The sequence below is a fragment of the Phaethon aethereus genome, assembly GCF_964289735.1.
Source record: "Phaethon aethereus genome assembly, chromosome: 4".
Taxonomy (NCBI): Eukaryota; Metazoa; Chordata; class Aves; order Phaethontiformes; family Phaethontidae; genus Phaethon; species Phaethon aethereus.
The window spans coordinates 25,321,584-25,335,538 of NC_138578.1; the positions used below are offsets into that span (position 1 = coordinate 25,321,584).

Below are 13,955 nucleotides of genomic sequence, written 5' to 3' on the forward strand. Positions count from 1 at the left end.
CTTAGCTTCACTATCCAATCTGGAGAGAGCTATTCTGACAGGGGAGGCATTTTGGTTGTGAATCATCAAGCCTGGGTGACATTATAGGAGAGGACAAAGTTAAGATAAGAAGCCTAGTTGCAGATTGAGGGACCTGCAGTACCACACATGGGAAGGCTGAATTTATGAAATACACCAAAATGAATTTAACAAGTTAGAGCAGCAATTATCATTCTAGGGACTGTGTGTGATCAACTAACAGGGTCCCAAGGCATAAAGCGACTATAATTCAGTCTTATTTAGGTGAGAAGGAATTTGCTGGCTAAGCAAGCAGCTCTGCCCCATAACAGCTTTTTGGCATGACCCAGTTCAATGGAGTGCTTCATGACATGCCGAGCTTAAAGCATATCCTTATAATTTTATTCACCAAAGAATCTGCATAAATGCCTTGCTGAATCAGCGTAGGAAGAAAAAGTGCTGGTGGGAACAAGATGTCTACTCTTTCTTCCTCTTTGCAATCCTGCCACATCTCCTACAGCAAAATAAGAAGCACTTGACAAGAAAGAAGACAGCAATGGTTGTACAGGTGAACAAGAAAGCCAGAACATCCAGGCAGTGGTACTGGTACCAAGTGAGATGGTGAGCAGCTGGTCTCAAATGCTTTGCTCCTTTGTGACGCATGACAAATTCAATCCAGAAGACCGCTCTGTCCAGAGGCTTAACTGGCTGGTCATGGTGTATCTTGGATAACCTTAAAGCATTTTCCTTATAGCTGGGGAAAAAAGAAGAAACAAAGGTGATTTATCACTGATTTGTGAAACAACCCATTTAGCACCTGGCAGTCCTCTTGAAGAAGGTAGACAGCCCTGCTTTTACTTTCATCAGTGTTATTTAAATATATTTGAAACTGGCCCAATTTACTCCTATCTGCACAAAATTGGGTTATGAACAGTAACAGAGAAAACCAATCTTCCGCAAAGAAAAATTATTCAAAATTATTCCAGGTACTCCTTCAAAAAAGGCAACATGGAAACATTTGCAGCATTTTCTGTTTCAGTATAATACATTGTGCTGGTTTTGGCTGGGGTACAGTTAATTTTCTTTACAGTAGCTAGTATGGGGCTATGCTTTGGATTTGTGCTGAAAACAGTGTTGATAATACAGAGATGCTTTTGTTACTGCTGAGCAGTGCTTACACAGAATCGAGGCCTTTTATGCTTCCCACCCCACCAGCAAAGAGGCTGGGGGTGCACAAGAAGTTGGGAGGGGACACGGCCGGGACAGCTGACCCCAACTGACCAAAGGGATATCCCATACCATATGATGTCATGCTCGGCAATAAAACTAAGGGGGCGGTTGGTGGAGGGGCTGCGTGCACCAGATTTTGTCTGGGTCTTTGGATGCCTGATCGTCATGCAGGTTGGTAAAGATCACTCCACCACAGCTAATTCTCTCAGATACTGGATACCTCCATCAATGTTGGTCTGTTTGCTTTGGGAATTTCTTCCTTGAAGGGATACCTGTCCTTCACACTTGATGGGAGTCGCTGCAAGACTGAGAACTCCTGCCTTTTTTCCAATCTCTTTGTCAATGGCCTTAACCTTGCCTCCTTGTCAATGGCAAGCTGCTGGGCTTCCTTACCCTCTAATTCCTGACTGATAGGTACAGTAACCTAAGGATATTGGTAACTCAAGGGTAGGGGAAAGAGTTGTTGTGGCTACAGACAGAGTAGACATAACACAACTAGAATTGTCACCCAGACCTTCCAGAAGAATTTATACTAGCAGAGAAGAAGGAAGAGAGAGAGCAGAAAACTGTCTCAGGAGCTGCTCTGGGCTTTCCAAGAACTCTTTTTCTCAAAGGGCTCATAAAGTGTAGTATAAGGATAAAGCAAATTACTCATCTCTCCTTTCTGAGAAATGCTGATTCTCAGAAATGAAAGATGGTTTTCATCTGAAACCCAAACTCCAGCAACTCGGTATTTTTGGTTCCCAGAAGAGCCAGCAGAATTTCTCACATAGGCAGCCCAAGATTTTAGTAACTTCATCCTACTGCAAGGCAAGAACAAAACTCACGTGGAATTGTTAATGACTGTATTCAGTGCATCAACTAGGTCCTCAGTCTTCAGCGTGCTGAAATCCAGCTCAACTGCAGCTCCCTTTGCCCTCATGTGAGCAATGTTGTCGTGCTGGTCGGCAAACATGGGAATCCCAACCATCGGGATCCCATGGTAGATAGCTTCATAGATCCCATTTGTCCCCCCGTGAGTAATAAAGGCCTTTGTCAAGGGATGGCCTGGAACAGGGAAGGAGAGGCACATGTAACAGTAGCTGTGGCAGACTGCGTTCACTGGGAGGTGAGCACTGCAAACTAGCCGGGCAAATGCACTGCTAGAGAAAGGAACAGCCCTGATCTCTGGATCAGTATCAGAGCTTGCACACTTAGCTTTTACACATTCATATCTATTTTAATGCAATGTGTGAATCAGCATATTCCTCTAGACTACCCCAGAGTTACTTCAGCCCTTCTGCTGTTGTGCAGTTCTAGTGTTTACACGGTATCAGGTTTACAACAACCCCCTGCTGCAGCCTTGCTTAGGTCAAGCATTTTGAAGAAAGCTCTTGACATTAATTCCAGAGGCTAAATGCAGCTCCAGAGTACATGTCTGCTTTGATATTTACTCCTGCCTACAGGTGGTTCTTAGCCCTTCCAGACAATTGCCACCGAGATCTGTAAGATAGAGGCTTTTGCTTTAGAGATCCATCTTTATAGCTAAGCTCAAGTTTCTGCCTTCTTGAGCCACTGCTCCCTACTTCCTTCACAGCCTGTCTGTATCTGCCATGATTCTTGTACAGCCACTCCCCTTAAAAGCAGGCTAGGAAATTAAGGCTCCAAGAGCAAACCTGCTGCTTAAGCTGCGAAATTGTAGCCGCAAGTATTATGTGGTTCTTTTGCCCGAATAAGCCATTTTAGTGGAAAAACAAAAAAGGAGACAGTTTTTCTAAGGGTGCAATGCATCCCAGATAGAATCAGTCTCACCAAGCAGGTCATTTTGGGGTATCCAGTCATAAATCCTGGTGTTAGAGCCCAGAGTTTCTGGTTTTTTTCCTTTGTACCGCCAGAGGACCTTGAACAAAGGAAGAATAAGATAACCATACTGCATGTGACGTGCCCTTCTGTAGTGGGCATAGTGCATGTAATGTAGGGCTTTATCTCAAATCCACGTACCTTTTCCCAGTAATTCAAATAGCTTTGGCTTCAGTTTAGCTCTTTGATTAGTTATTATGTGCTTATTGTAAAAATGGCATAAGAGTGATTTTTATATTTTGGCCTATGGACACCTCCGTATCGCTTGGTTCAGAGAAGGGGAAATGCCAGAACTCCCCGTGAGGTCACTCAGCACCTCTCTGCAGAGCCCAGCTTCCTGGCTGTGGCACATCCAGCAGAGATGCAGTTAAAACCCCACCCAGTCCAAATGTAAAAGGCTCACTGAGGGCAACAGGAGTGACAAAAAAACAAAGCAAGTTGGTTTAGACTGAAAAGGAAATTCACCTTTTGTGGAAGCTTGCTGAGGGCTCTGGCAATCACATTACTCTTTTCATCAGTTAGGTTGTAGACCATTGACCCGAGAGAGAATACCACAATGCCATGTTCCCCTGAACTCAGAACAAATTCTTCCATTTCCTAGGAGAGGCAGAAAACATATTAAGAACAATTATGCACTGCAGATTACACAGATTTTTGTGAAGAAAGCGTAACCTTTTTAGCTTGTTAGGGAGATGATCATGGTGTATGAGCACCTCTCCTGACAGAAGGGCATTATAAAGATAGACCTGGCCTTGTGCAAAACAGTTTTTCCCCAAGAAGGAGCAGGACAAGTTGAGACAGGTGACAGAAGCTTTGTCTTTTTGAAAGCAAGTCAAGCAGTTTCAGGACACATTTCTTTCAGAGCCCAAGCCTCAGGAATGGATCCTGACACTGGCGTGAGAGGGCCATACCCTGTTGATACCCTCCCTAACATAGTCAGTCATGGTTCTGGATTTTCCTGGAACAAGTACGTTGCATTTCATAGCTCTGCAGTAAGGGTCAGAGCTGAAAACTGACAGGGTTTTTCAGCATCCTGATCAGACATTCATTGAGTCACTGCTGTCACTTTGTTAGCCAGCCAGTTCCCTATTTCTTGCAATACAGCACATGTTGCTAAACAGATTTTCTACAAATGAGACCAATAGGTCTTCCTGTTCCTTTTTTTAGTTAGTGTCATGTGAAATGGAGCAATAGCGTCCAAAAGAGAATGGTTATCCATTTCCCCCAACTCAACCCCTGCTACAGCGGAGTGGGAAGAGAGTTAGAAGGTTTCTTTTAGTAGATGACTTGCACTGAAAATACCCTACCTCCTCTAAGGCTCCTACAGGAGTGATAACCTAGACCAGAGCTTGTCGTGGTGTTGTTATCAGTATCTGGAAGTTTCAAATTCCACCTGAATATTGCCAGTCATGGCAGAGCATAGGCTGGAGATGCTGAGTATTTTACTTCCTTTAAGATGTCGTAAACTAAGCACCAACAGAAAAAGTGATTAGCACTCGTCTCTTTCTGCAAGTCTTGACTCCATTTTGCCTAAAGAATTTGTCCTGTCACAGTGCCTTTTTGCATCAGGTATTTCAATGTTATCATGGGCTGCAAGTCTGCAATCTTAGAATTAAATCTTACACTTTACTCTGAGGTGGCACCTGTTTTTCCTAAAACAAACACTGTATTCCCTCCTGCTGACCTCAGCTGTCCTCCTTTCAGACAGCAGGCTGTAAACCCAGCCTTCCATTTGCACATATACAGGCAGATTGCTGAACAGCTCTATGCTCTCCACCGGCAGCAGAGCATCTTCTTTAAGAATGAGCTTTCTCAGGACATGGCTTGCACTGTTGATCAGGAAGAGAAACGGGTTTTTTCTGCTGGGCAAGCAACCAACCAACGGCAGAACAAAGTTGGGACACCTTTGGTAATGGCTTTGCAGGCTGGCAATGAAGTCCTCCAACGAACTCAAAGTTGGGCAGAAAAGGGCGTGGAAATTCGAAATCCCAATATGTTCTGATTAACCATATCTCTGCCTTCCCCATCGTCTCACACAGGGTTGTGGGCTTTCCTATGGACAAGGTACAAGGAGTTTACAACACACGCAGAAGTGGTCTTGTTTGCTGTAGGCTGCAAAATAGGACACTTACCTTTGTCTTTTGGCACTCCCAGTCAGTGTAGTTTATCAAGTCACACATGAAATGAAAACATAGACAAATCCAGACCTATTTCTTGCCCTGTCCTGTGTTCAGCCTTTGCAGGTTGCCAGAAATAAGGCAATGTGATCTTTTAAAAGGATTTTGAACCTCCAGGATTAATTTGGATTGCTACAAGAGTAAGTGGGAAGCATCTAGTTTCTGTGATATAGAAGTGCAATTCTTATACTGCTGAAAGACTTCATTACCTGTGCATGTAATAAAAACACACTTTGGGGAACAATCACAGAAAATTTAGTTCCAAATAAAAAAATAAATGAATCGCAAAGTGATGATCACCAGTCAGGGAGGAGGAAGGTTTTTAAACAAAGTTCTGTGGCATTTTTCAAACGGTGACTCCGTCAGTGGCTGCTCAGACTACAATAAAAGATAGGTACAGCCATCCCTAGTTCTCTTGGGGACTGGGTCAGCTCCTTCTGACATGTATTGGGAAAATCTGACCAAATCCAGAGATGCTTTGAATGTCATTTCATGCAAAATCCAATATCTCTAGAAATCCATCTATAGAAAAAAATCCAAAGGGTAAAACTGTTTATAGCTTCCCATTTCAAAAAATATATATTCTCAGGTACATGTTGCAAGTTGTCTTTGCAGTATTTTCCCCACAAAATGGAACTGGGGAGTAAAAGGATTAGAAGTGTTGGTAAATGATTGTCCAAAGCCAGCCTAATGCAAGCAGGAACCAAGCAAAATAAGCATCAAGATAAAAATTATCTGTAGGTCATCTTCTTATACTACTTGATCAGCATTACGATTTACACCAGTATTTTTTTTTTTTATTTTAAGTAAAGAGCAATGGTCAGTTACAAAGTTACTGGAGTGAAAATTAGGCCTGCATTGCAAGTAGAATGATATAAAAGTGTAATTAAGTTGTATGTGGTATTAAAAAAAAATCAATCCAGGGAAAAAGGACTAGTTTACAGAGCACAGAGGCGTTTGTGGGAAGCACAGAAAGAGATTGGAGGGCAACAGAATAGGTGCCCTTGTGTTTGCTGTTCACTCGTTATCTGCTGAAACACAGATATTCTATACAAGGTTCAAAGTCCATTGAACTAAAAGGTCTATTTAGTAGACTTTGAATCAAGCCTGAGTTGCACTAGGTTGGAACAAAAATTTCAGGTATGTATGTAGTTTAAGGAGGCTATTTCAAACTCTGAATGGTGGATGAAAGGGAAAAGTGACAGTTCTTAGCATTTATTGCTGGAGAATATGAACTTAAGCTTAGCATCCTGTGCTATGCAGGCTTGCAAGATGATTCTTCCAGACAGTGCATGCAGTGTGAATGAAGGGTGCTTTTGTGCTCTGCAGTAGTCTAAAGACAGCCAGTGTTCCTAGTTAAAAGAAGGTTAACTCCATCCCTATGTTGTCAGTGGAGCTGTCTCCAGTGCCTTAAGCTTAGTTAAGGAATGATTTTGCCCTCTAGTCTTTATCTAATCTACTACCATCTCTAATTGTAGAAGTGCCTATCATCAAGATGAAGAAGCAACAACTGTCCTTCGAAAGCATTAAAATGGGCATACAGCTCACTGCAAGAGCTCACCAGCAGTATATCATGGACAAAAATTAGAACTATGTGCTCTAAAGATCCTCAGGAGGAACTAGAGCAAAACTGCACTGGTAGACTAGACCAGACCTAAAAGGGAAATCACAGTCTCCACATGGCCAAAGCAGGATTACCATTTCTGCTGGCCACTGAGAGAGAGTATTTTGAGACAACAGCATTGAGCTCCCAAAACACTGAAACGGCACAACCGATCCAAGAGGATAAACCACTCAACAGCTGCCTTACCTAAGACATTACTGTAGTATCCATCCCATTCATCTCGCCAGAACTTCAAGAAAAATAAATCCGTGTGAAAGTAAAAGACGAAGTTCTGTAGTCTTTCCACAAAGGACATCTGATCTGTCAGCCTCTTTGTGCTAGCAGGCACATAAGAAGGTGGGGACGGGAGCCCACCGCACAGCCGCTCCATCACATTCCCATCAGAGAAGCGGATGCTGTAGACAAAAGGGATTGCTAGGATTTCTGCTACGAGCTCCCCGCCTACAGACAGGGGGTCAGCAAGCAGAACATCAAACTTAGCCTGCCGCAGCTTTGCTATCAGCTGAGGGTTCATCACCAAGGTGTCACAGGTCTGCTTTGAAATATTGGTAAAGACCTCCAGGTCCTCTTTCATCTTCCACATGATCTCCCAGGGGGAGAGATTAGAGACCTCATTTATCCAGAAATTGAGGAAGTCTTCTATGACAGCATTCAGGGTCTTCTGGGTAAAGGGAACTTGCAGGACCTCAAAGGTGAAGGGGGAGGAGGTGTCTCGGTAGTCAATGAGCAGATTGCTTGAGGACACCAGCACAGTCACTTCATGACCTCGGAGGACGAGCTCTTCCAGCAGCACTTTTACATTGATCCAGTGACTTGCATCAGTGGGCCAGACCACCACCTTCCCACAAAAGCCAGCGCTCCAGCAGCATGTGTAGGCCCAGAGCAGCCAGGAGAACCTTGGCCCCATCATGTCAGTAGTCCATGTACAACTTCGATCTGACCGAGTTGGAAGCAGTTCACTGCACCAGTGTGCAAACACCTTAGAGCCAGCCAATAAAAATGAGATCCACTTGGTGCCAAGCTTGGCAGTAGGACATGTCAGAACATGAAACAACACTCATGGGAGGACTGGGCAAGCAGTAAATCCTGTTCTGGAATCTCTTGCGGAGCCACAGCTGATACTGGAATGACGGCAACTCCTGTTTCTGCTCACCAGCAAGTGCATTTTTGCAGCACCTGAGGGCCAGAAGTCCTTTCCCTGTGTTGTGGTTTAATCTTGGTAGGCAGCTAAGCACCACAGAGCATCTCACTCCCCCACAGTGGGAGGGGAAAAGAGGGCAAAAGATAGAAAACTCGTGGATTGAGATAGAGACAGCTTAATAAGCAAAAATCAAAAATAAAACCAAGGAAAACAAGCATTGCAAAAAGAACAAGTGCTCACCACCAGCCCAGCAGTCCTTGAGCAACAGCAGCCCTGGCAAATGTGCCCCCGCCTCCAGCTTTTTTTGCTAAGCATGATGTCATATGGTATGGGATATCCCTTTGGTCAGTTGGGGTCAGCTGTCCCAGCTGTGTCCCCTCCCAGCTTCTTGCACACCCCCCCAGCCTCCTCGCTGGGAGGAGCAGCGTGAGAAGCAGAAAAACCCTTGATGCTGTGTAAGCACTGCTTAGCAATAACTAAAGCATCCTTGTGTTACCAACACTGTTTTCATCATCAATCCAAAATACAGCCCCATGCAAGCTGCTATGAAGAAAATTCATTCTATTCCAGCCAAAATCAGTATACCTTCATACCAGATCTTCAAGGTAAAGATACACATTCCTGTACCAAGCAGGAGCTTGGGCTAGGGAAAGCAGATGAGCAGCCCATGGGACTTTCTTGACAGCTACAAGATGAACCCCAACTCATCACTTGACTACAGCCTAGATTTGCTTCTTTGCCCTGTAAGAACCAACCTAAAGCTGATTACAATTTTTATGTCCTGATTTACTAGGTGCAAAATGTCCTGCAGTGATTCACAATTAGCCCACAGGGTGCTCGAGTTCTGTTCTCTCTATAACCAGATCCTGTGGACACACAGCACTGCCACTGGAAGGACATAGTCCTGGTAGAGATAACTCCAGCATCAGGCCACCCCAGGAGAGAAACAGGAGGAGGTGAGGAGCACAGGTTTTGCTCACCTTGCTGCTTCTTGCCTTCTCTTGGGAAGGTGCTGCAAACTGGCATCAGTGTATCCATATGATATAGTCCAGGGCAGATACTGCCAAGACAAGAGACCTGACTTCTCCTCTTGACTGTATCCTGCAGATCTAGTGGAGATGCCTAGTGTTCAGGGAAAGAACAGGCAGCTGCTCTCTCCTGAGCAGAAAGCAAACGAGGCTCAGACTGAGTCTAAACAGGGCCTGAGCACTCTTCCCGGAGCTCAGGACCACCACATGAGCTCCCCTCACTAGACTGACAGTGGAGCAAGCAGTCTTTCATCATGCTTCAACCTCATCCCTTGAAAAAGCCTTTAGGTAGCTCTAGAAAAGCAGCTAGAATAATAAGAACCCTGAAGAAGATTTTCCAAGGAGAAAGAGAAGGTGCATGCATACACTGCGGGAGCTGGGACATTGCCCCATTTCTGTGAGATGCTTGCCCCTTCCTTTCACATCTCCTTCAGAACTGGATACATTGGATACACTCCAGATCAAAGCATATCACAGTCAAGGTAGAGAACAGCTAAGCTAACCCAGCTAACAGAACAGGTATTGCACGTGGAGCCTTAAATGCTAAACCCCACATTTAACAATGAAAAAGACAACACAAGATCCAAGCAGATCTGAGGCTTACACAACAGCAGATCAGCAAACCATGCTTCTGCCAGCACAAGGTTTTCTAGTCTCCGTCAAACATGATAAGGAACACAAGTAAACACACAGCTAGGTACTCTTAATAGTAGAATATCTTAACAACTTAGCTCTCTTAGCAGAATGATACCCTACTAGTGAAATATAAATAAAAACACTTAGTGTGTTGTATTGAAATAATATCCATGTTATCTGCCCACCAAAAATGCATGTATGTTTGCCCTGTTTGTTTTTAAGCATTACAATAATCACATCATAATTATGCAACTATTATTTAGAAAAGAAAAAATGTAAATAAATACAACTATCTTATAAATTTTCTTTTAGACACTGTCAGAAAAGCAAAGAACCCTGTCTCTGCTGAGCACCTTTTATCACTGCAGATTGGGGCTCAGCTGCTCTCCCAAGCCTTTAAAAGACCCAAGGAGGCCATTATTGCTCATTTTGAGATAAGCTAGCAAGCAAGAAGGGTGCTAGAGGAAAAAAGGTAGTATTGTTGTGTAGCTTTCCAAAACCATTTTTTATTTCTACTTCAGAAGGTTTAATTTACTAGTATTTGGTGGGTGTATAGTATTATTTTGCTGTTCTTAGTGTTTGATTCATCTATGAATGTGACTGATGAGCTGGGTTTCAGGTGGCTTTAGCACTGTTTTACCTATCCTAGAAGTACCTATACAGACTTAACTGTACTAGTGTAGCAGGTCAGGATTAACAGGTAACGTTTGTACTTGCCTGAGTTGTATGACTTGACACAGGAATTTTGGGGGAAGGAGAGTGAGTTCAGGGCTGTCTTGCTCCTAATTTGTGCCTTAACCTCTAAGCTCTGGGTATTTACTCTTGTGTGTACAGCAGATGTAATTTCAGGAAGTAAAAGCAGCCTTACCTAAAACATCACTGTAGTATTGATCTCAGCTTCCCCAGAAAAGGTGATGAAACACAATATCCAGCATAGTGTAGATGAAGATGTTTTTTAGTCTTTCCAGGAAGGACATCCTATCTGTTAGGCGGCTTATGATGGCTGGTACGTAGGAAGGAGGTGCTGGGAGTGTCCCACAGAGCCGCTCTACTGTGTTGCCTATGGAGAACCGGAGAGAGTACACGAAGGGGATACCCAGCTTCTCAGCAAACAGCTCCCCACTGGGTGCCAGTGGGTCTGCCAAGAGGACATTGAAGGTGGATGCCCTCAGTCTCTCCAGCAGCCCCTCATTCTTCAGGACTTCATCACAAATTATTTTGGTCATGTTCTCCAGCTTGTACACCAGTTGAGCTATCTTGTAAAGACTTTCCCAGATAGGTAGCACTCTCTCCTGGTAAAACCAAAAATAGAAAGCTTCTTCCAGTAAGGTAGCCATCTCCTTTTTGGTGATTGGTACCTCAACCACCTCAAACTGGAAGGGTGAGGGCTGTGTGGGGTTGAGAATGAGGAAGCATGAAGGCAGCAGCACAGTCACTTCGTGGCCCCGGACCACAAGCTCCTGGAGTATGTACTCCATGTTCAGCCAGTGGCTGTTGTCAGCCGGCCAGACCAACACCTTCCCCCCAGACCCCAAGCCCAACACAACCAGCAGCCACAGCATTGCCACCTCCTTCCCAGCCATAGCCTGCCCTGCATGGCAAAGCCCCCGTGGCCTTCCTTGACCGGCAGCAGCAGCGCTCCCAAGCCGGGCTGGGCATGCGTTCTCCAGAGGGCAGGAAGACAAGGTCGCTGGCATGAAATCCTGTCCTGGAAAATGTCGTGTTTTCCTGGGAAGAAGGGGACTGAGGCCAGCTGGCACCACCTGGTGGTACGTAGCTTGCTGAAGCTGGAAGATGTGTTTCCCCTGGAGCAGTGGGGAGAGCTGTCAGCCCTGGGGGCTCAGTCAGCGAGGGCTGTGCCCTGTTGGTCATCCTGGCCCTCCTGCCTGTCTAACTGCAGTCTCTATGTTATTTGTTTGGTAGAAGAGGTGACCTTTTCGTTCTTCTGGCTTTTTGAAGCACAGCTGGGTGTGCAGCAAAGATGTTCACCCACTGTGTGGGCACCCTTTTGCTTTATAAAGACTCTGAGCGTCCATTTACAGTGCACTTACAGTGGTGTTCCAGGGCTGCACCTAAAAAGTTGCATCTCGAAGTGGGTGAAACTACACAGCAAGTGACTCCGGCATCAGACTGTCCTCATGTGAACTTGCCTCTTCCAGAGCATGCATCGCAGGAGGCCGGAGCCGGTAGGTGATGGTGTGGGCTGTCCTGCCTGCCATTAGGTGCCAATTATGCACTATAATTTGAACCAGAAAATCTGTTAAACAGTTTTATTTATGGTGACCCTTCTGATGTCCAATTAAGAAATAATGTAAGGCCTCTTCACTGCGCTGAAAATCATGATTATTGCGCTTCTGCCCAGCTCTGTTATGCAATGTTTTCCTAATGTTGTTGTGCAAGACTTTTGCTACAGCTTCTGTGCTGCCTAGAGCATCCTTTCCAGGATGAAAATGAGGGTGATGGAAGCAGTTGGGTTGTGAGAATCCAAGCTGAGATATTTCATCTGCTGTGCACATGAGAACCGTTTGGTGTACTTGTGCAGTCCTGCAGCCTGCAGGTATTTGCAGGTAATTGAAACCTGAGAGATTTGCAAGTGCTGTTTTTCATGAGCTCAGTGTGAGGTTTGTAAAAATGGCATGTTGATCACATGTGATTAATACTGAAATAAACATATTTTTCTACACATTCACTCAAAACAGTCCAGAATAAAAGCCTTCAGAGGAAGACCTGTTGCTTTCACTTGTGGGTGGAGGATATGTTTTAAATAAAACTTGTTTTGTGCAGAGAGGATTGGTTTTATGTGACCAGTGACAGAAGTGAAGTCTGTACTACAAAGCCACAATGCATTTCAGTATTCCTACTGAGGATGGGAGGGTTGGCTCATCATTCACCAGCCCCCCACTCCTTGTTACGATACTCTGGATTAGAAAAACAGCTCTGTTCCTGCTGCTTTCTGTGCAAGCAGCCATTGGAGGGGGAAATGTGTAAGTTGAGCTCCCTTGCTGAGGGCCCTATTTGGTGTGTTGTTTCGACCTCCACATTAAAAATAATTATGGCAAAAGTCAAATCCACCAATTGGGATGACCACTGATCCCTGTCTCAATGTAATGGCATAGCAGCACAGCACCCTGACAGGGGAGTGGGTGCAGCTGGTGGGCCCTGGTGGCTCATTCCCTTTTCCACACAGAGGCATAATGACAAACTTCTTGCTGACCTCTCTCAGACCTTGACTTTGCGACCCTGCCAGGTTCCTGGCTCTGCAGGTCGTAAGGCGGGAGGCTGTATAATGAGAAGTGATGTAGCAGAAGGCTTACCTAAGACCTTGCTGTAGTAGATATCCCATTCTCCCCAGTAGCTCTGGAAAATGTAGTCTTGCAGGTGGTAAGACACGATGTTTTTTATTCTCTCGCCGAAGGACATGCAGTCAGTGAGCTCGGACAAGGCTGCGGGCACATAAGAGGGTGGGGCTGGGATCTTGCCGCAGTGCCTCTCAACGGTGGAGGCCGGGGAGAAGCGCAGCGAGTAGATGAAGGGGATGGCCAGCTTGAGAGCCAGGAGGTCCCCGCAGAGGGTCACCGGGTCTGACAGCAGCAGGTCATAGCTAGACCCCTGCAGGTGGGCCATCAGCTCTCGGTTGGTTAGCACTGCGTCGCACATTAGCCTGTTCATCTGGTGCCAGTTTTTGGACAGTCTTCCCAGTTCCTTGTAAAACTGCCAGAAGGTCAAGGTGGTTGGCCTGTTGTTCAGCCACAGTGCCACTACATCCTCGATCAGGTTCTCAACAGTGTCTTTCTTGAAGGGCACATTATAGACCTCAAACTTCTCCGCAGCCTCAGCCCTGGGTTTAATGAAGAGGGAGGCGTTGGATGCCAGGACCGTAACGCTGTGCCCGCGGCGGATGAGTTCCTCTATAACTATCTTCACGTTCAGCCAGTGGCTGCCTTCCGTTGGCCAGACCAACACATTCCCGCAGAAGACAGGCCCCAGAAGAGTGACCTGAAAAAGGAGCAGCTGGAGGTATTTCTTAGAGCCGGCAGCTTTTGTGGCCATGGCGGGGTTAAGGGCTAGATAGCCTAGGAGTTTTCCCTTCCAGCTGGGAGTGCTGCACCTCTGTGTTGTGCTTGATGGCTCTTTACTAGCCCTTTTAGCAAAAGCAAGAGTTTACTGTTGCACAGGTGGGGGCCTTTAAAACCCACGTTTGGTCTCAGGTCTGAAAAGACAGAAAAGGATGTTTGATGATTCCCTTTTCCCTTTCTGCCTTCTACCCTGTTAGTTTCCCCCTG

General features: G+C 45.4%; 1 protein-coding gene across 2 annotated transcripts; it reads right to left on the minus strand.

The window, feature by feature from the left end:
* Positions 1 to 474: 474 nt before the first annotated feature.
* LOC309404378 (UDP-glucuronosyltransferase 2A2-like) lies at positions 475 to 13,722 on the minus strand (the record flags this gene model as incomplete). 2 transcript variants are annotated; one of them, XM_081998823.1, is made up of 6 exons in its annotated part: positions 475 to 751; positions 2,055 to 2,274; positions 3,019 to 3,106; positions 3,532 to 3,663; positions 4,971 to 5,119; positions 12,987 to 13,722. In XM_081998823.1, the coding sequence occupies 6 exons, from the start codon at positions 13,720 to 13,722 to the stop codon at positions 475 to 477; spliced, it is 1,602 nt and encodes a 533-aa protein (XP_081854949.1). The 2 variants fall into 2 exon arrangements, with proteins under 2 accessions (XP_081854949.1, XP_081854950.1); XM_081998824.1 differs by lacking the exon at positions 12,987 to 13,722 and adding an exon at positions 7,054 to 7,777.
* Positions 13,723 to 13,955: the final 233 nt, after the last annotated feature.